We start from the raw sequence: 22,794 nt of genomic DNA on the forward strand, positions 1-22,794 counted from the left end.
TCTGGCTTTCTTTACATTGCACCTCCCCCAGTTCCCTGCAGTAAATAAGACCCCCTTTCCCCCTCCCTCCCTTCACTGAGCCCCCGTCTCTAATCATAACCATATTAAAGTCCAGCCACTGGCCCGGGCGTGTATGTGTGTGTCAAAAAGAGAGCCAGAGAGAGAAAGAGAAAGAACATTGTGCTGTGGCTGAACCCAGAAACCAGATGCCAGGGTAAATCCCTCCCTCTCCTCTGTCTGTTTGAGGGAACAGAGGATGGGCAGTTCTTTCTGTCGCTCCCTCTGGAAGTGCTTTAACAGTGATGAATGAGGGCTGCCTTGCTCAATCCCCGCAGTGCATTTACACAGACAAATATCTCCAATATACAAACACACCATGTGCTGGACACACTTCTCACAGGTTTACTTGACCTTGCTTGTGATTTATATCTCGACGTAGAAATAGCAAAAGACATCCAAGGAAGCAGCGTCGATCAGGTTGTTCAAGCAATGATTTTAATGCAGTAAAAAAGCCTCGTGGCAGCTGAATATTTTAGTGGTTGTGGATTCACAGTTAAAACGTATACCCTACACATTTAACCTTCATTATAACAATGGTTTTTCTGTGCACTGATTAAAAAAAACAATTCAGCTTAAAAAATTGCAGTGCCCTGAGAGTGGCAGTGAATCAAAGGAAATCAATGGGCAGTGTGAGGTCAATGAAAAAGCCTGACACTGGTCCTAACTGTTGCTCAGCAGAGGGATGGACTCTGGCTGGGCTAAAGCAAACAGCGTGATACAATGGGAGATATATGATAATAGAATAGCTTCAGTCTGTGAGCTCCTCACATTCATCTCCCCCTGTCAAAGCAGTACAAGTGGTACAGCCCAGCAGGCAAAAAAGACACCATTTCCTGTCAATCTGTGCTGCTGGCTACGCTCTCCATAAACACACAGCGTCCTCCCTCCTCCCTCCTCCTCCTCTGTCTAACACTTCACTCTTTTTCCTGTCTCATGAAAGAAACCATGCTTTCACATTTCTGGCTATTTTGAATGATTTTCATTACTATGTTTATTGGTTTAAAAGCTATTCCTCCAATGGAGACTTCAGGTTTATTTTCTTAAGCTGGCACACACGCACACACACAGACACACACACACACACACACACACACACACACACACACACACACACACACACACACACACCTGTGAGTTGAGATTCACACACTCAATCTCGCAAACTGACGCACGTTTAATAGCTCTTTTTATTTCATCAAATAGTAAACAACATCAGTAGTTTTTATGTGCTTCTTCATACAGCTGTCAGGTCATACAGTGAAAGCTTTATGATGGCAAGAATACAACACGGGGACAACAAACTGGCATCTATCAGAGATGCCAATGCTTAGCTGAAGTTTGTTGTTAAAAAAAGGGGGGGGGGCACTTTTCTTCTCTCTAGCTTTCCACCCATTTTCACAATAATTCAAAAAATGTCTTGGTCTGGATACATTTCAGATTAAATCATCACAGCCTAGAGTCACATTTTTATGATCCACAAGCATTCTTCTCACACTCGTCTTTCGTCTCCTTCCTGTTTTCTTTTCCTCGCTGCTAGTTTCATACAGCATCCTGGAAACTAAGAACTGGCTAATCCCCCGGTGCTCAAATGTTCTATGTAACATCAGCGCGGTTTGCCAGGGCTGCTCTGTGGGCTGACAAGCTGCAAAAAAATCTATTTCAAATATCATGTGTTCACACTCTTTTGTTTTTAGAGATTTACGAACCCTATCCGGTTCCACTGGTTTTGACATTTCTTTTTACTGTGTTTGAGACTATAATTCAGACCACCAACTCCAGGTTCTCCAGTTATTGGCAAACTACACTGTGAGCTGTGAGCCTTCCAGGGCTTCAGAGGGTTTGCCGAGTGAGTTTAGACATCTAATCTACACATACTCCATACTGCTGCTGACCCAGGCTGGTCCCTGCCTCCCCTTCTCTCCCCTCCCTCCTTCCCTTCCTTCCCCAGCCAGAGAGGCTGAACTCTGGAAGAAACCCCCACTGGGCCACTAACTTTCCCCCAAACTTATCCTGCCCTCCCTTCTTCTCTCCCTCACTCACTGGCTCACAAGTCTCTCCATCTCTCTCCATAATACCCCCCCCCACCCCATTTCTCCAAATACTCTCCCCATTTCATCAAGTTCCCTATGGCCACTTTTTCCTGACTGCGTGATTTGTTTTAGTTGACAAAGTTTCTGCTTTTGTTTCAGGTTTTGGAAATGGTTCATTTTCAGTGGCTGCCAACTCACTGGCCACTCCATGTTGACGTCTGCTTTCAATCATGTTTCATTTAAGCGATTAGAACAAATCTGAGCACACGTTTAAAATGTTGAAATAGGTTTTGTTTTTTTAATTACGATTTTATGTGCGTGTCTCACGATTTTATCCAGTCAGCTGGATCTGGTCTGCTTACTGCTCCACGTGTGCTGGAACCCAGTCAGGCTTTACTACTGTCTGACACTCTGATGCCAATTACAGATAAGACGTATACAACACATTGTTGCCACTTCCTCTGTATACAGTCATTCAGGTTCTAGCCAAGCAGTCAACAACGCAATCGTGTGTGAGGTAATAAAGACAGAGGCCTTTGCACTAAACGCAACAGAGTCATTTTGAAAGGAATGTAAAGCTTTTCCATTTCTGATGTGGGCATGTGTGCAGCGTGCGGACATGCTGAAACAGATTGCTGGTGATGATAGAGACACTGAACACCAGCCCAGGAAGCCTTCCCACCACAGCCAGATTCAGGTTACGCAGAACACGCACACTTAAAAGTGCACACATCCCATTAAGGGTTGTTCAGTAAGCAGAGCAGAGCTTCTTTTTTAAACTAAAAAAGTAACATCAGGCAAAAAAGAAGAGCAATCCTTGTGTTGTTGTCCATTTCATCCATCAATTGCTCCACCAGTCAAAGATCTGACACATGCTAAGGTCTTACACTCGTGGCCATCTTTCTTTTTCACATTTTCTCCCTCCTTCTTTCTCTCGCTCTTTCTGCACTGTCATGATGTTCTGCTACCCATGTTTTCTTGTGAGAAAAAGTGAGATTCGGCCAAAAATGCAAACCCCCGTCTTGTTTTCATGGGCACGTCCTGGACCTGTGTGCCCTCCCACGTCTTCAGAGAAGCCAGCCTTCCTCTCTCGCCATTGCGCAATTTTCATCCTGCACGTGCCCACAAAGACTGTCTGAAAACAGCACCCTCCCACTTTTGATAGTAGCATGTTTATCTTCATCTGTCATCATGTCAGAGCTGTAGTACACTTTGTGGTCCCTCTGTTATCGGCAACCTTTGCTGGCTTTTCAGATGCACACACACACATTTAAGTCCTGCAAAGTTGCAGAAAGTTTCCAGCACTTAGGGCAATCTGGCTCCCACTTGCAGTGTGGGATAATGAGAGGAAATCCAAGGTAAAGGCAGAGGAGAAAAGAGGGAACCGAGCGAGAGAACTCTGAAGTGCATAAGCCAGCGGGGTTTAGGTGGATATCATCATGGAGCAGCAGATATTCTACTTACTATCATTTTTTACGGTGTTGTTGCAGACCTATGCTCCACCAGGAGTCTACAGGAAAACTGATCGTTTTTTACACAAAAAAATCAGCACTACAGAATCAGGGCTAGCGTTAGTGAAAAAATAATAAGTGCAACTGATTGCCAAAAAGGAGTGGAGCACCTGTCATTTGAGGCCTGTGATCGCCTAGGGAGATAAAAGCAGGGATGTCACACAATGCAGAGTTGTTTATTACAGCCAATAGACTTCAGTCTCACTGACAGATGAAGGACAAAGCCAAACAGCGCTGCACATGCTGTCATCACACACAAGTATAGTCCAAAATGGTCCAGTGCTTGCATTGCTAATTTGCTATCATGGTCACAGGAGCAGAGATGCCAGCGAGCAAACAGCTATATGAGAGCTTTTTTTGTTTAGGTGTTGACACTCACGGCATTTAGTACCAGAGTCAGAAAGAAGAAGAGCTAATAATGACTTAGTGTGATGATCAAGCACAAGAAAAATTATTTTTGTTATTATTAGTAGTAGTAGCAGAAATTTAACATTATTAGTTTTTCCTTTCCACTGTTGCAAAGTACTTACTCGTCATCTGATTGTTCCGATTTTCACTCTATTACTGTCGAGGTTTTACCAAACAATATAAAGTACATCTTTCACAATTCAGAAGCTGCAGCCAAACTAAGATTATTGTCTTTGGCAAATGAGTGTAGTTCAGTATATCCATCCACCTGCTCACTTTCAATGACCTAAATGATCTGGTATTTGTTTCTTGCATGGTTTTCATTTGGTGTTTGAAGAAACACAATTTATGGGAATTTGTCTGGATCCACTCAAAGGAAAGATCACGGCAAATGAATACAAACTTGAGTTTGTATCCACGAAGAAACATTTCAATGCCGATGAGAATGGATTCTTCCAGAGCGACAATGGTCAAGCAGAGGGGGTGGGAGTGGGGAGCCACAGAAAGGCTTCATGTGGATGAAAATGATGTGAATCATATGCTGTAGTCTTCAACCCAATATAACATCTAACTTGTGACCAAGCTGATAAAACACCACAATCAAATCATGTGTGTATGTTTAAGAGAGAATGTTTTTTTAGAAGAAAGGTTAGTCATCCTTCCTGTAGAATACAAGCAAAAGCATTATAGTGATATGTTGTGACCTAAGCTGTTGAGCCTTACTAATGAGGAAATTTTGTGTTGTGTTTTTCCCTTTAAACCGACACCCAACATAGCAAAAAATGTAATGTCAATTATTTATAGCTGTTCAAACAATGAGAAACACAGATGAGCGTTTGGTTTTCCTGTGTGTGTAGGGAAATATGTACCTACAAGGAAGTATTGGGTTGCGGGGCTGCAATCATCATTTTCATATCCATACATAGATCACTTCATCTTTTTCTCTGCCCCTTGCTTTCATCAGATATGTAGTATGCCCACATTAGCATACACATGTGCACAGAGGCAAATCCTACTAATCCTACTCTACACCACCAAGGCTAGGCTTAAACCCAGCACTTCAACCTTATGAAAATAAATGGAGATTCAATGTGCCGTTTGTGCTCTGCTTCACCTCCAGTGGAGAAAGCTTCACTCTGCTAGCTGACATCGTTCCCTTGTCCCTCGCCTCCATTTAAAGGTTTGCTTTGACGTTCCCTGCCGTACCACATTTCCCACCAAAATGGCTCCTTTACGCAACTCCCTTAGCTCCCTAAGCCAACATGACCTCCTTATGTTGTTTCTGTGTGTGTGTGTGTGTGTGTGTGTGTGTGTGTGTGTGTGTGTGTGTGTGTGTGTGTGTGTAAGTATGCAAAGAGTGTTTTTAATTATGTCACTCTGCGTGTTTTTTTTTTTGTTTTTTTTGTTTTGCTGGAACATTTTGGCCTTTTTCACAATCTGCCGAACTAGATGTTTTGTGTTGAACTGCATATGTATGTGTGTGTGTGTGTGTGTGTGTGTGTGTGCAACCGCAGATCCATGCATATGTTCCACACTGCTTGTATGCTAATGCTGGTGCACGAGTCCATCATGTCTAACAGACACTTTAAATGAACTGCTATTGCCCTTCTCTCCACCAGAGGCACAAAAGAGCAAAGTGAGCCAGCTTTTACACAGGTTTCAACACGCTATTCATTCCATTCTATTATTACAGTGCTTTTGATTTCATCCCACTGTGATGCAGCTCACAGCTGGGCCTCTCATGGGTTTTCTGTATTCATCACTCAGCATAACCCTACAAATTATGGTATGAATGGAAAGTTTGAGCCCAGCAGAGGACTTTAGATTTTTCGGCCAGGCCATGTGGGCTGAAGGAAAAGACCTACTAGCTTTTCAAAACATCCCCACGGCTGAGTCTGAGGCCAGCGCTCTGGCCCTGATTGGTGAAAGCTTAGCGAGGTGTTTCAGGGCTCAGTGACGATGTTATCACATAATAAGAGGCCTTAATGGGCTTCCAACTGTTTGTTTGAAAGGCTCCCGTAATGACAGGGATCAACTGATAACAGCCTCAGCAACACACTGCAGAGAGCTATCAGACCTTCTCACAGATGAACAAACGCCATTGCACGCTTATTCAGATATCAGCAGCTACAGTGGGAGTCTGCAGCACACCCAGGTTGAAGAGAGGCACTGAGGTTTTCTGGATCTTCCATTTATGCATTAAGCAAAAAGAAAAGCTTACTATGCGGACATGTGCAAACACAGTCGGCCCACCCCTTCCCATCCCTCTTCTGTCTCTTCCCACCTCCTTGCAAAACAGGTATTTCCAAAGAACTCTGGTGCCAAGACAGAGCACCGCCATGGGAGGTGCTCTGGCAGGTCAGCACAGTGTGCACATCTAAACAAAAGGTAGGTGTCACCCAGGGTACCTTTCTTACAACAATTACGCAAAAAACTCTGAAGTTGTGCAAGCATGAAGAGCTACTGACTGCACACACACACACAAAGATACACGGTGAAATTTCCACAGTGCTACTCCCTTTATGTGAAAGGTATTTTCTCAGTCTGGCGTACAGACAAGCCTGACAACAATGAGCAGGACTGTCAAGTCAACTCCTGAAGAAGTAGAAGGAGAAGAAAAAGAGGGCCTGGGGAATGTCCAAACCGAGGCCCTTTGTCTTCCCCACTAACATTTAAGAGAGCGGGGAATGAGACTGCTGTCAGCAAAATGACTTGTAACATTCCTTGTCAAGGGATACACCAATAGGATGTTTTAAAAGCAGATAAAAAAAACAACAGAGTTTTCCACTGAGCTGCCAGCATTTAAACTGAACTAAGATGTATTTTTGTACAGTGAAACGCAGAATTAGTCCAGCAGGCAATTCTTTTAATATTCAACTGACAGGCATTTATTTGACATTCAAGCAATAGCTGCAGCTCGTAATGTAAACATAATGAAATAGTAAATTGTGACAGTAAACACCATTCAACCAGCACGGCTATGTTAATATAGAGACACTTAAAAAAACATGTCAGTCTCGACAAATTGAAGCTAACTGTCACTGTGATCCTGACTTGATCTTTGTCCCCAGCTTTTCTCACACTCTGACCCGAAGCTTAAACCAAATAACTGCAGTCCTTAACCCCTGCGAACGATACTACTGCCAGCGTGGATGTGTCAGTACAAGCAGTCGTGTATGAAGCCCCAGTGCATGTGGTTGCCTGCGTCTGTTTGTGCTTTGATACTTGTTTTTGTTTTAAGTCATGCCAGCATAAAAACCATAAAGAATCCATCTGTCAGCGTGGTGGGATTTCATTCTGCGTCAGGGGTATGTTTCTAGTTTTTAGATGAAAGAACTGCTGTGTGTGTGTGTGTGTGTGTGTGTGTGTGTGTGTGTGTGTGTGTGTGTGTGTGTGTGTGTGTGTGTGTGTGTGTGTGTGTGGCTTCATGAGAGAGAACCAGACAGAGAGCAAAAGAAACTGAGAGGGAAGAGTGTCTCCGAGTGCATGTTTGCCTGTGTGTATATATATGTGTGTGTGTTTTTGCTGGGTGTGTTCTTGGATTCCACCACACCAGGACATTACCCCCAGGTGCTCGCTCTCTCTCTCTCTCTCTGGTTCTGTGAAAATACCTTGAGGATTAGGTGGGCAGTGGCAGTGAGAAGGAAGAGAGGGGGTGAGGTAGTGATTGACGGCTGAAAGGCTGGAGAGGTGCTCAGGCATGCTGCGGTGGTGGTGGGGGGAGTAGGGGGCTGCACACACAGGCAGGCTCCGCGCTCAGCTGTTGCCACCCACACCCATTATTACTCCTCCACTACCACACACCACCACCACCTGCCGCCCCTTTAACACTGCACCCAGATCAGATTTCAAATAACTTCTGCTTACCTTTACCTCATGGCTTAACCTCAACAAAAGTGCTCATTCTTTTCTCTCGCTCTCTCTTCTGGCATTATTATCATCAGTGAATTATACCGCAGTGGTTCCACACAAGGATCCTCCCTGACCTAGAATCCTGTTGCTGATTAGTGGTTTTGAGACAAGCAGGTGTTTTGAACAACGAAAAATGTACGTCGGCACCGTGCGTTTCATCTTGCTAGTTTTTGCACAACAGAAAAAGACTCTGGATTGCCAACAATCTCCTCTTTGTGCTCTGTTCTCTATACATCATCCCCGTCTCAGCGCTTCAGAATGTAACAGTGCCCCCTATGGTCAAGCATAGAAGTACACAGTTGACAGGGGAACGCTGCTGTGAATCAAGTCCAGTGTCTAGCTCACCTTTCATTTTAATTATACGATCAGTCACCGCTGTCCAAGTCAAATGTTTGAACTGCATTAGTACTCATTTTAACTATTTTGATGCTCAGTACTCATCACTTAATACATAATTCAATGTGTTTTGTCTATAATTACAGACTTGTGCATTATCTGCCTCACAAAAGCTCTGTGAGAGGTCCAGGCACGCACACGCGCACGGATACACGCACGCATCGTGAAGCCAGAGCCAGAGCTTGCGGTCATAACCACACCATCTACAAGCATAAAGCATATAAGGAAACCACAGGAGCAGAGTAATCATTGTACTGATGAAAGTAGACTTTTTCCTCATGGTCTCTTTGGGGGATTTTTTTCTACCACTGGTCCTATATCACAAACAGACGCTAAAGTTTTCCATTTCCACAAAATTACACATAATGTAGTGCAATTTAAATTAAGCCATATTTCCCCTTTTCCAGTAGATGGTGTTTAATGCGACCTGACTAAAAATAAAGTAATGGCCGTATGCATTCTTGGAACTGAGATGGAAAATGAGAGGAAAGGCAAGTCAAGCACAAACACACAGAGTAATGAAAATGACTTACAGAGAGCAGCCATCTCTTTGGGCAGGTCAGCCCCAAATCTCCCAAACAGGCTGCTGTTGGCCAGCAGGTCGAAGGGGGAGTGGCTTCTCATGGAGTTGAAGGGAAAGGGGTACACAGCAGGTGGGAAGCCGGTCATGTGACCCACCTGCTGTTCCCTGTTTGTAGCCATGGCGACGGATCACCCAGGGTCCACAGCAGGCGGCTGGCTGAAGGTAACGGCTCTTTCGACACCTGGAATCCTCCACAAGGCTGAGATGTGTGTCCGTCGAAGAGTCTTAAGACGTGGAGAACGTATGGGCGACAGGGGGCCTCGGAGGTACTGAAGGATAGGTGGACTCCACTTTAGAAGAGTCCTGCTGTCTCTTTTCTGCAGATGAGAGGATAAGAGTAAATAATTTCCTATTAATTTAATTTCACATAAAATATAAGAATAAGTGCTTTTGATTGGCATGAACATGATGATACGATTAGTGTTTTGTTTGATGCTAAGATCTGCTCTAGATTCAACAAACAGGATTCACCTCACATCAACTCTGATTCCATCTGGGTCCGATAATAGTTCATCCACAGTTTTAATGCGAGAAGGATGTGTAAACTTCATACCAACAGGTATGAGCGAATGGGAAGGAAAGAGGAAGTGAGGAAGGATGAGATGGCGAGAACCATAACAGATAGAGAGAAAAAGAATGAGTAGGCTCGGAGAGGGAAAAGCCAGAAAGAAAAGAAAAAAACTGGGACTGGGTGAGGGGAAAAGAAAATAAGAAAGAAGTTTGGAAAAAGTTATAACAGTGAAGAGTGGGAAGGAAGGAGGGAGGAGGAAAAGAGAGGGGGAGAGAGAGAGGGAGCTCTTGTACAGTTTTGAAGAGCTTCCAGACTTCTACAGTGATTCCAGGCTATACCATATGATTTAAATCACCAGAACTCTATTATAAAGAGCTCCTCTGTTCCTGCTGCCAGCCTAGCACAGCAGCCTGCCTCTTTGCCTCTTTCCCCTAGGACCAGGGGCCCAGACACGGGGTCCAGAGCATGAAGAAGGGAGGAGGGGGGGTCGATGAGTAGGGAAAATGAGATCCACTGATTGCTAACTGCTGCTGTCACTTCCAACTATCTTCTCTTGAGGTCAGGCTCCCATCCCACAGAGTCATTTTGGCTGTAGCCTCCTGCAGCCTTCTCGTCACTTTGACACCACACAGTGGGCATAGACAAGTCAGGCTCAAGTGCAGACAAGGCTGCAGTTATGCCCCTCTGTCGACTCTCAATGCAAAAAGGGGGGGTGAAATATAAAAGAGGCCTCCCATTTTCTTTTTCATGTTTTCCTTTTGCTTGTGCTTCCTTAGTGTGATTTCATGAGTGGGTGGTGTGATCAGCTTGTTTTTTATATGTGGCTTTGAAAAAGAGCAGAGCCAAGGAATTTGGAACTGCTGTGGCTTGTGAATCTGGGAGAAAAGACAGGGAAAAAATCCTGGTAATGAATTCGGTATAAACAAAGAAATGGAGGGGTGGGGTGGTGGAGTGGGGGTGGTGGAAAGATCTAAGGCTAAACCAGTGAACTGCTGAACTGAGCGAAAAAGCACAGTGGAACAGTGACAGGGTCTGGGCACATGGGGGCACTAAGAGGTGGCGCCATGCCCGGGAAAAAAGAAGGGAGAGCTTTCCAAGAAGCACACATATGCGCCACACACGCAATCAAGCACTCAAAAACTCCACACATCACATGTGTGAGAGCATCCCCTAACACACGCACACATATGAACGCACACACACCTCTCACCCCGTGCCTTTTTCCAGGGCTCTGGCTCCCTCCCTGCTTCTCTTTCTGGCTCTTTCTCTTTCAACAGAGCCAGTTAATTACACCCTACTGCTGCAGGCAGCTTCAAACCACCACTAATTTAGAGTTCCATTACAGTAAACTGTTCCACATGTGCATCCAGGGCCCAGGCAGGCTCGGGTGGCCACGTTTCAGGAAGGAGCAGCCGCGGATAGGCACCCACCCCCATCCTGCCAACACAGCCATACTGCCATCTTTCTTCTTCTTTCCTTCTTTCTCTCTGTTTTACGTCTTTACTTTTTCCAGTATATTTCTCCTCCAACCTACCTTGGACCCCACCCCACCCCTTCCACTTCTGACCCGCCTACACCTCTTCTACATAATCATATCCTTATACCCAGTCTTATCCTCTGTGCCCCATCCCTCCATCCTTCCACTGCTTATACAACTTGTACCATGACCCTGCGTAGTGATTCCACTGTGCAGCCAAGGCGCAAAAACATTACTGGAGACATCACACGATTTCACACTGGGCCTAATGAGAGAAGAGGTACAGACTGCAAAAACAAGACTGCCAGCAACGCGTAGCCTCATAATGTGCATGTGTGTGCGGGTTATGAGTATGTACTTGGCAAGCGTTCGGGCCATTTGGAGATCTGCTTCAAGAACTCAAACCAGACCAGGCCCCATAGAGGCAGCACAATGTGTCTGCAAGAGCTGGAAGAGAGAGGAGGATAAAAGAAATGGGTGACTGTGTGAGAAAAAGAAGACTGACAGCGGAGTTTACAAATCAGTGCGTGTGAATTATGTATTCTGACAGGAGGAAAGCGTGGCATATTAATTCAGAAATTACGTTTAAAACGGTCTGAGAGACAGTCCAGAGGCTGAATTCTACCAGAATAAACCACAGCTCCACTCCACATTCAAATATGTGTTGCAAAACAAATGCATTAAAAAAAGAAAGAAAAAGAACACTTAGAAGGAAAAGAACTGAAGCACAGAGACGCAGCCTTTTAAAACAGAACCCAGTAACGTTACGCTCCCTAAACACAATAATGAATTAATAAAAGAGTTGGCGCCAGAGTTTTTTAATGAGTCACATCAGCCCAGCAGCTTTTTACAGAGCCATTTATGTTTTATGTTGGGTCCTGTGGTAGGCTCACTTCGCCAGCCCGTCTGGGGCTATAAGGGGATAAGGGGAATTTGGAGTGACCTCATCCCCTGTTAGCCAGGGCCAAATGGGCATGGAGGGCCTCCCCACTTCCCCTGAGCCTGGGGGGCACACAGGAGGCAGCAGGCAGCCAGGCAAGCAAGGAGCACCAGGGCCAGCTATGGGTGGGTTTACGGCTGCTGCTGGGACTTTCCATCATTGCCTAAGAGAGCTGCACTGTAGCAGTTTAAATTTGCTTTGGTTTGTTTCTGTAAATAGTGTCAGAGCTCACTGCAGTCCATCATGTTAGACTAAAGTCATTGGTTACACTTGAGATAATCCAATGATTTTCATGTAGCAAATGAAGTTGGATCAATCAACCTGGCAATATGGAGACAATGCAACAAGATCAGGCATGCATGCGGAGAAGGAGATTCTCTTGTTTGCTGAGGAGTTTTGCGGAGAAGACGGAGCAAAATGAAAAATCAAGTAAGAGTTAAAAAGAAAGCGAGAGAGAGAGAGAGAGAGACAACAGTTCCCACAGATTGAATGTCTGTCAGACAAAGGGTATCAAGTCCTCTGTGAGCAAAACAACAATTGTGCCTTAACTGTTGTGACAGAGCCCCTCAGGCAATAAGAACTGCAGTCAAACATAACAAATAAATCACAGCATCTCAGGAAGCTCTGCACCACACTACCAAGCGAGGCAGCTGTTTTTTTAACTCTGCAAAAGAAACCACAGGTGATTACTCGGCATACGCGAGCAGGACTCTGGATGCCATGACTTTCCTGGTTTGTTTACCGGTTGAGGTTCTTATTCCAGTCAGTGAGAACACAGAAGAATATTCAGTTAGAATTTTATATTTGTATGGCTATAAAGGCACTTTTCCCCACTCTTACCACACTGACACAGAGACCTCTCTTTGTTTCATTTCTCCAGAAACTGAGCGAGTTCACAGATTTTTTGTCGAGCTTCATCAACTCAGCAGAGGGTCAAAATATACATGTTTCTGTGAGGTAAAATTAAAAACTGTGGAACTGTGGAACTATCCTGTGCAGAGCAGAAACCCAGCGCCTTTACCAGAAGTTCTGAATTGTACATTCACAGCCTCGAGATAAATGAACTGTGCCATCTATCCTGGCAGGGAAAACATCCTCTCACTCTTTTTCCACTTCTGACTTGCCCACTCCTGTCAGTTTTTTGACAGAAAACTGTGCATGCCTTCCAGGCACTGTCTTTAAACTGCTGACATCACAAAGTGAGTTATGTTCATTAACTCTATAAAGGAAATGATGTGTTGCAAAGAGTTATATTTTAAGTAGTTTGTACACCAAGCTGTTAAAGAATGATTTCAAAGTCCAGGTGTCCAAACTGCACCAACGGACCAGTGTTTCAACATCTCGGAGCTAAAAACACGTTTACTGTTATAATCACTGCTTGACATGCCCACATCCAGCCTTCAAAAGCCGTTAATGGATTCAGAGCTGCACAGGCAAATTTAAACGCTCCTACTGAAACAGGTTCACGGGTGATCTTGTTGCAAACGTCAGCAGTACTTTACCTGAGAAAACAATAGCCGTGACGCTTTTATCTGATGCAAAGCTGACAGCTTCCACTCTTTCAACAAGTAGCTGGTTAATGGCTCCAAAATGACAGACGCTCCAAACACAGTTGCATTCCATCACCTGAAACTTGTTTGACATCTGCCTGTTCTTGGCATCACACAAATACCATTTCCTTGAAGCAACAATGCAAAGAAGCACCTCTGTGTAATCGTTTGTCACTTAAAAAAGGGATTGTTTTTTCCTCTTTTTTTGTTAAAGAGCGCCATGACTGTCACTGTCACCTAGTCACTATTTTAAAATAATTTTTCTGCTCTCACTTAATCATAATGTCACATAACGATCTGAGTTGACATGCACTTGTGAGAAGAGCTATGGAAAGAGTGAGAACACACAGTGAGACATAAAACGCTTTGCGACATGATGAAGTCATCCTGACTGCTTGCCGTTTCCATGATGCGCCTCTCTCTGCAGTACACAACACAGAGACTTTTAGCAGTTGGTCAAGCAAAACAGGAAAACATGCAATGATGAGGAAAAGGGCAAGTGGCAGTAAGCAAACATGACAAATATAGAGAGAGGCGGAGAAAAAAAAGGTGAGGGAAGAAACTTTAAAATAGCAGCAGTGTGAAAGTCAAAGTCTGTGCTGCTAATATGTCTGTGTAGGAAGACGTAAAGGAAGAACTGGTAAGGATCCACGGAGGCAACAATGGAGGGGTTTCCCTTCCTAAACACACGCTGAAAACAATCCTCTCTGTGTAGAGCGAAGAGTAATGGATGGGTTTCACCACTGCTGCCTTTAGCCGCAGGACTCAAAGCAGCAGTCAGACACATGCAGGCCCAAACACACACACACACACATAAGCAAGCACAGCATTCAAAAGGCCACACTTTCACACAAGTTCATCTTTTTTTGCCATTGGCACAAGGTCTTTTAACGAGAACTTGGGTGGAGGCTTAGATGTAAATCCTCACATCAGAATGGCACACCTGCAAAAACAGACATAGGAAATGGCGTGCAGATAGCTTCCTGGTTAATTATAGTGCGGCAGCAGAGAGCCCCTCGATTTTCCTAAACCACCTGTCTAACCCCTCCCCACCACTTCGCCTTAATTGCTAAAGAAATTCCAGAAGAAGACAGGTATCAACAACTCCCTGATTTACCACTCAAAGTCATGTCACAAAGAAGGATTGTTAGCAGATTTTGCAATGCAGACGATTTCCTGGCTCAACTGCTGTTTCAGTAATTCCACCAAAACCAAGGATTTATCAACAGCACCTACACACAGAAACACACAAACAAAGAGACGTACACACACAGCTTTGGCATTACTAAACTTTGACGGATTTATAGGAGATAAAGGGGCGATCGTGACTCAAGAGTTGGGAGTTCGCCTTGTAATTGGAAGGTTGCAGGTTCGAGCCCCGGCTTGGACAGTCTCGGTCGTTGTGTCCTTGGGCAAGACACTTCACCCGTTGCCTACTGGTGGTGGTCAGAGGGCCCGGTGGCGCCAGTGTCCGGCAGCCTCGCCTCTGTCAGTGCGCCCCAGGGCGGCTGTGGCTACAATGTAGCTGCCATCACCAGTGTGTGAATGTGTGCGTGAATGGGTGGATGACTGGATATGTAAAGCGCTTTGGGGTCCTTAGGGACTAGTAAAGCGCTATATAAATACAGGCCATTTACCATAAAATATTCTTTTATTGCTGTATACCATACTTAGAACTAAAGAAATTACCACTAGCTGTACAGGGTAATAAAATGTATTATCTGCTATGTATTAGTTTTAAAGTTATTGCTTTAATTGAAATACAGCATATTGCACCAGTATATGCTACTAATCAGTAATGACAGATGATACAGCATGTGAGCAACATTGATATTGAGAGGATGTTTTCAAGGCCAGTGATGCAACACTGCACACAGGTATACTGAGCTAAGGCACACACTTATCTGGTGTGCAAAACAGCAAACACATTAATAATTGATTCCAAACTGTCATGGAAGACAAGCAATTTGCCGTGGCTGCGCACCATGAAGGTAAAGCTGCTTCTGTATGGGTACCCTGTCCTTGAATAAGGCCCAAGAGCGCTTTGCTGAAGGCGAAAAGTGCTGTGACATTTTTCTGCCACAGAAATGAGCTCGGCTTCTTCCACTCCAGATGACACGACTTGTCACACTGATAGACCAAAGCGGAGGGGAAACATAGAAACCACTGGCCTTCGAGCAGGCCTCCCTCACTGGGCCAAGTGGCTGTTTATTTCCAATTCACTTTAATTAGCCTGTTCCTCATGCGAAATACATCCAGTTCACCGCCAAGTGTCAGCAGGTGGAAAGCCAAGGGATTCAAGGAAGGCAGTTTACCGTGGCTTTGTTGCTCACCAGTGGAGCGACAAAGCCAAACACTGTGGAGGACACTCTGAACTCTATCTGATATCCAGATCACACAGCATTAAATGCACTGTGTTACACATGGCTGTAACAAGCTGAACCTGTTAACCTAGCGCAGATGCCAGCATCAATAAATAATCTTCTCTGACATCATAGCTAAATAACTGTGGGAGCACAATTAATAAACATCCCACAAAACTAAAACCGGGGTTACGGGCACACCTCACTCCAGAGGAATTAGTCTCCGTTGTTTAAAATATGGAAAACAACACTCGTGTTTTCCAAGTGTTCATATGGTGGTTATAAAAAATGGAGAAAAAAAACAGGTCAAGGACTGGTGACTCCTCTAGTGAATACACATCAAACACATGCAATTGTGTACACACTGACACACACATACACACGCACACATATGCTAATAATAAAGAGCTCCACAGGCACTGGGTAACACTTGAAACACTCGCTAATAAGCACATGTGTGCACATGCAGGCATACACACATGCTCGAGTATGTTTTCACATAAACTCTGTGTCGCTCTCGTGTTTATGAAGCACAAAGAAGCAAACATACTGAAACAGGCGCATCCAAACAAACACGTGTGGGGACGTTTTAGTGTTTACACATGAAAATCTGCTCGGACTTTGTAACACAATGATTAATTGTCTCAAAGTCTCTCAAGTGTCTCGCACATTCGGTCTCTGTCTTCAATTAAAACGGCTGAACCAGTCTCAGAAGAGAATGCACTCTCTCACACACACACACAGACACACACTCTGTTAGCAGTAAAAGAGAGAGAGAGAAAAATAAAAAGCAAGCATCCACGAAAGTTAGCGACTCTAAACTTTTAAAGTTCAAATTACTTACGAGATGTCGAGCTGATGATGCAGACGGGGAGATAAAGCACTCGACAAAAGGGTCCGATGACTGGAGCGAGCCAATGAAAAGGAGGAAAGATGTGTGCACATTCAACAGAGTCCTTCTAACAGCAAAGACAGAGCAGCAGTGAGTCTCTCTCTCTCCCTCCCTGTCTCTGCCACCCTCCTCCTCCTTTTCCAGTCTCTACCTTTTAAAAATCAGTCTTTCACTCTCCAAATACAGGCACACACTCTCTCACTCACTTAGAAATAATTATACTCTGATTCATAAAGCCTTCCTTTGTCACGTGACCCCGACGCTTCAAATATACAGCACATTTTTTCACAAGCCACAAAATGCCTGGAGGGAAGAAAAGGGCCCAGAGAGCTTAAGTTTCTGTTTTTAATTCTCTCTCTCCCTTCTTTGTCTCTTGGGTGAATTATTTTCTCCCCCCACCTCTTAACTTCTTGGCTGAAGAGTCAGTTTACCTACAAATTGTTTGTGCATGCTGAACCGCATGTCGTGATCTTAGATCATTTGTGTTTCATCAATAAGTTAAGTAGGTTTATTAGGAGAGGATGTTTTAGTATCCCGAAGAACACAGATCATCCACTTTATATTGTTTTGATTTAACACAGACACTGTTTTAATAGCGAGCCAATCTGTTTATCCCTCTAAGAATTTCTATGATGTTTCGCTATGTAATTTATCCCTGGTGTGATCAATTTATGGAACAATCTTAATGGACTGTCTGCTCGGCACAGGCCCACACTGAAGGTGCTCCTTTTGTGTGACTCATATTTGCATTGGCCTGCGTTTTACTGCTTACAATGTTTCTATGCCAATCTTTCCACAGTTGAGACAGTAACTTACTACTATTATTGCTATTACTAATGCTGCTACAACAACAGCACTTAACATTAAAACAGCAAGCATGAGGAGCCCTTTGAAACCCATTAAGCCAGTATTGGACACCAAATAATTGATATAATAACATTTGGCACTGGGATTAAATAAAAAACAGAACTGGGCCTTGACTGGCATGATTTTTTTTTTTTTTTGGGGGGGGGGGGGGGGGGGGGATACATGACATTTGCCTAATTACTGACAAACTTTATAAGGAATAGTTTGGGTTTTTTGTTTTTTGTTTTTTAAGGCAGAAAATGTGTTTTTAAAAAAGCAGACCCATCTCTCTAAATATATCACTTTGGTTCCTGAATCGAAACTAGCGTTGGCACATAAGCTGCAAGGAAGTCACGAGTGAGATGGCAGGGCTGTGCAGCGACAGCAGCAAATCTGGGTGTGCCCCTGAACGTGCCCCTCTCTCCATATGAGATCATATGTTTCAGATCTGTGTTTATGTGTTTGTGGTTCTGGGCGTGTGCCCTGTTTTTTTCTGAATGTCATGTTTCTCAAGTTGTTTTGGTTATGAGGAGCACCTCAAACCTCAAAACTGGGAGGGAAGGCACACCTCAACTGGCACCTAAACAGGCACCTCTTCATATCGACTATGGTTTCTCAGATTTACCCCCCCCCCCCCCCCCCCCCCCCCCACACACACACACACCCAAAAACAAAGAGAAAAAAAGGAAGAAGAACAAACCACATACGGTCAGTGTAACTACATGCCTACTTCATTCAAACAACAGATAGGGAACAGCTAGTCTAAACAAAGCAAGTACAACACTGAAAACAAAATTAAATCAGAACTAACCTATACGTGTAATATTTACTCTGGAACTTCATCTAAAGTCGTGACTTTCAGGCCTGTTGGCCATGCATCACGGCACAATCTCCTAAATAAGATAGAATAGAATAAAAATATCCTTTATTGTTCTTCATTGGGGAACTTCATGAATCTCATAAAGCTCATAAATCTCATGGTCTGAACCGGAACTACCAAACATTGCAGCATGTGGATTTTTCTGTTTGTCTCCAAAGCTACCTGCACATCCACGGCCGTCCGCCTATTCTGTTTGTAAACCTCAGCAACTGGCCTGATGCGGAGATAGATCTTATCCTCAAACACACTGACCCCAATATGTCTGCGGGATAAAGTCAAGCCATCCTAATGAGGAAAAAAAACCTTTCGGCTTTACTCTCGTTATTCCTGTGAGCTTTCGATCTTTACGAACACATGTGGGCTACAGTAGCCCACCAAACTGTTCCTCCAGACGTTTCTGATGCCGGTACAAAATCAGGGTGAATGAATGGATAAGTGGCGAGAGGCACTGTTGCCTTTTTGCAGAAACCTTATGTTCAGGAAGCACAGATCTAAGCCACACTGCAAAGAAAAAAAAAAAACTTTGGCTGATCTTTATCTTGTTTATATTTGATTTATGTGCTGCTTATGAGGCTACTAAGGCTGATAGAAATCCCTTGAATGTTTATGAAGCACTACTAAATCAGCAGTTGTGTAATATAAAACAAGAAAGTAAATATAGCCATAGGATGCTTAAAAAAAATCACCAATTCTAATATGAGCTTTTCAAGTATGTGTGCAGCCATCAGGCCGACTTAGACCATGCATCTGTGTCAGAATGTGTAGTCAAGTGCATGAAGAGTATTGTGTGTGGCGGTGCACGGAGCATGCTGTGGCCCTTATTAAATTATGACAGTGAGCTTGGGGGGGGGGGGGGGGGGGGGCATTTGAGCACTGTGCAGTTGCAGTAAGTGTGTGGGCACCCGTGTCTGCGTGCATGGATGAGTGTGTGTAGGCAGTAGCAGTGAGAAGGTCAGAGGTTACTAGTGTTTGTGTTTCAGTGTCAGTGAAGTGTGCTCCAGGCTGAGATTTATGATCATTGTGTCTGGGAGGCTGCAGAGTGGGGGGATAATGAAGACAGATCAGGGTGCTATCTCTCTCTCTGGGCACCACTGGAAACATGGCCTATGGCCCTTGCCATTCTCGTATCATTAACTTCAGCCCGTGACATCATAACACACTGCCCCTGACATCAATCCTAACACAGTGTGCTCTCACAAGAAGTCAAACACAGAGAGGCAATTCCTCACAGGAAGTCATCCGGCAAACACAGGCATTGTTGAGCGCATAGCTTTGCAGTTTCTCCGGGTGTGTTTATGAAGATATGAAATATTCATGGAAACATCATACTCAGGCGTGTGTTTCCACTTTAGATTCCACGTATTTGCATTTGCGGAGCAGAGAAGTAGAGGCCTGGGGCTCGCCGGCAGAGGAAAGGGAGTAAGGGCAGAAAGGAAAGAGGAAAGGGGGGATGATGCAGGGTGCAAGAGAGGGAGGAAGTGAGGTTAGAGGGGTTAAAGTGAGATATGGGGGGGTAGTACAGGGAATGTGAGAGAAAGAGGTGTGGAATAAAAAGAAAAATGGAGGGCCGGTTTGAGACACAGATGGATGTGGTGGAGTGGGGTAGGTTGAGGGGAGCATTGGCGGTGGGGAGGTGAGAAGGGGGGCAGGGAGTCGGTGTCAGTGGCGGCGGGTTTCAATCAGTAACAAGATGCCTATGATGAGATCACTATTTCCCCACATTCAGATTGATGTCATGAGAAGTTTGGTGCCGCGCTGAGACGGGCAAGGGACGCAGGGGCAACGGCACACAGCAGCTCATTTGCACAAACACATTTATGCACACACAAATGTACGCACGCCTGCTCTTTCTTGGTTAGAGTCTTATACACACATCCTGTGAAATGAAGGAGCTCATTCATCCCACCTGGCAAAGTGCGCTCATTTAGAGTCCAGCAGCCTTGAAGTAAAAACATACACAGAGGAATACTACTCACAGGAAAATGAGTTACTCATGAGCAAAGGAGAAATGTATGTGCAAGGGACCGGAGGGCATATACCAGTATGAACTCCTCTAACACAAACAAATGAACAAAAAGCTTTGAGCAGAGACAAGAGGGAGCCAAAAAAACTGTTTTACTACTACAGAAGAAATAAGGGGGGGGGGGGGGGGTAAAAGTGTGTGTGTGTCGGCACTTTTTGCGCATAACTTCGGGTGCATCCAGAATTTGTCGACACAGCTACCAGCGTGTGTGCCAGCACATGAGCGCTCTGCCTGATCCCCAACATGTGTGTCCAATGAAAGGTGAACGGTTCTCCTGTCTATACTTTCCTCAAAAAAAAGAAAAATACAAAATCAGCCATGATGTCACCATGAACCCATCTTGAACCCACCTCTGTCAAAAAGCATTACTCCAGCCCTCCCTCTCCCTGCCTCATTTTCTGTTCCACCTCTCCCTCCTTCACACTCCTGCCTCTCAAATTCTTCACTGAGCTCCTTTTCTTTTTCATATTTCCGTATTTTTCAACATTTCCCCTCTCTGGTCCATGTCTCTTTTTTTTTTCTCTCCCCCCTCCCTTCTCTTCTCATACTAAAGAACACAAGCTCTTTTTATTCTGGCAAGCATCATCTAATTGAATCACCAAAATGCACAACTGTTTGCCAAAAATGCCAGGATGTTCTGATTATCATAAACTTTGTTTAAGCTGTGGTTTTTCAGGGAGAAAAAAGAAAATGCTCCGAGTGCACGAAGAAAAGCCAAGAATAAAATAAAAAAATAAAAGCAGGAAAAAAAGAGCGATTGGGGAGAATGCAAATGAAAGAGGGGAGAGGGAAAGAGAGAGCAGTGGGGAAGAGAAGGGTGGTGGGGGCAGCCAGAAGGCAGCCAGAGAGCCACATATGGAAGTGATTCTGTAATTACTGCAAATCTGTGAGCTCAAAAGGAAAGGTCTTCTTTTCCATGCCTCCTTCCCTGCATATAAAACTGCCCTTGTGAGAAACGTGGGCACTAAATACTGCACAGGGAGAGTGCACAAAAAAGTACAAGTTTTCCTTTTCTTGAGCACTTAGGCATATGTTTAGTATGCTGAAGTCAGACAAAGGTTTAGTTTTGTGCATTTCTGTACAGAAGGGGGAAACAGAACAAAACTAATCATGAGGCTAATTCCGCACATTCTGCTACTGGGAAATTTCTGAGCTCAATCAACCATCCTGGACGTCAATCTAAGACTACTTTGGTGGTTCATTCTGGAATAAACTTCTCATCTACCGCACACCCGGCGTCATTCACATAACACGCAACATGACGTGTGTGTGTGTGTGTGAGGCAGGGAGGGAGTGGGCGGTGGGGAGCCGGGTGACAGACGAGGTACGCACAGGCAGAAAGACTGTAAGAAAGTGATGAAGACTGTGTTTGAAGCCCCGGGCAGAGCAGTGCTCTCTGCAGGTGTGTATGTTGGCAGAGACTTCTCTCTCTCGCTCAGTCCCCGAACAGTTTCAGCAGCCTGTAATTATCCCGTGCCCTGCCGTAACGTGTTCTAATGAGTGCGTGAGTCTTCGCATACATACAGTAAACACACGCCCGGGTTGACGCCGTTTGAGCTCCGTTTACTCTTAGACACATGCAATTAATCACGGCGGTAGATGATTTATGTAAAGTACACAGTCTTACCTTCTTCTTCTTCTTCTTGGCCTTGAGAAGTTTATGCTTCGGCTTCCAACGCGAGCTTATTTATTCCACAGAAACTAAGAAGACAGAGGTTTTCTGTGAAGGAGACAAAGCAAAGTCAGTTACAGTCTTTAAAGGTGTCCTCTTTGGTGTTTGCTCTGCTTCAGGGATCTTTCAGTCATTTGTCAGATTACGATCCTTTGCCAGTCGGTCACTGTCGCGGTAGCAGCTTCAGGGGCGTCGATGGGAACCACCGTGCGGACAGATTTATGACACTACTACGCCACCTAGTGTGCGAGGGGAGGAGTGCAGCAACACTTCCGCTCAGTACGATGGAAACCACCACAAAGGTGAGCAACAAAAAAGTACACGTGTCAAAATAAAATAAAGAACACTTCAATGTGAACTTACAGAAGCTAATAAATACTAAACTTTTCCTCGTTGCCTAAAATGATATCTAATTTGAAGGAATGCAAACTTGCTATTAGCCTACTACTATACTACTACTACTATTACATTCGTGCAATCTTATAATAAACATAATAGGCTATTTAATACAGTTTTCCGACGTTAACATTCTCCTTATTGGGCTAATAGAGTCATTCAGTCGAATAGGGCCATTAAAACAATTAACTCAGTAGATTGGCTGCTGAGAAAGACTAAAGGGTTTTTTTAGGTTAGCAAAATAGTCAAATAATTTTCATTACATGTTAAAGCAAGACACTTCTTCCTATAATAAAATCCATGATAAATCCGTTTATTATTGTTGTTGTTGTTGTTGTTGTTGT

General features: G+C 44.3%; 1 protein-coding gene across 1 annotated transcript in view; it reads right to left on the bottom strand.

The window, feature by feature from the left end:
* Positions 1–22,685, bottom strand: part of rarga (retinoic acid receptor gamma a) — a 42,710-nt gene extending 20,025 nt beyond the window's left edge. The window contains 2 exon segments of the mRNA XM_085442742.1: positions 8,851–9,217; positions 22,010–22,685. Coding sequence (XP_085298868.1) covers positions 8,851–9,019 — 169 coding nt within the window. The 5' untranslated portion in view covers positions 9,020–9,217; positions 22,010–22,685.
* Positions 22,686–22,794: the final 109 nt, after the last annotated feature.

Source organism: Copadichromis virginalis, linkage group LG20 (assembly GCF_057382275.1).
Source record: "Copadichromis virginalis isolate Kocher_CV1m ecotype Utaka linkage group LG20, C_Virginalis_male_GT1.1, whole genome shotgun sequence".
Lineage (NCBI taxonomy): Eukaryota > Metazoa > Chordata > Actinopteri > Cichliformes > Cichlidae > Copadichromis > Copadichromis virginalis.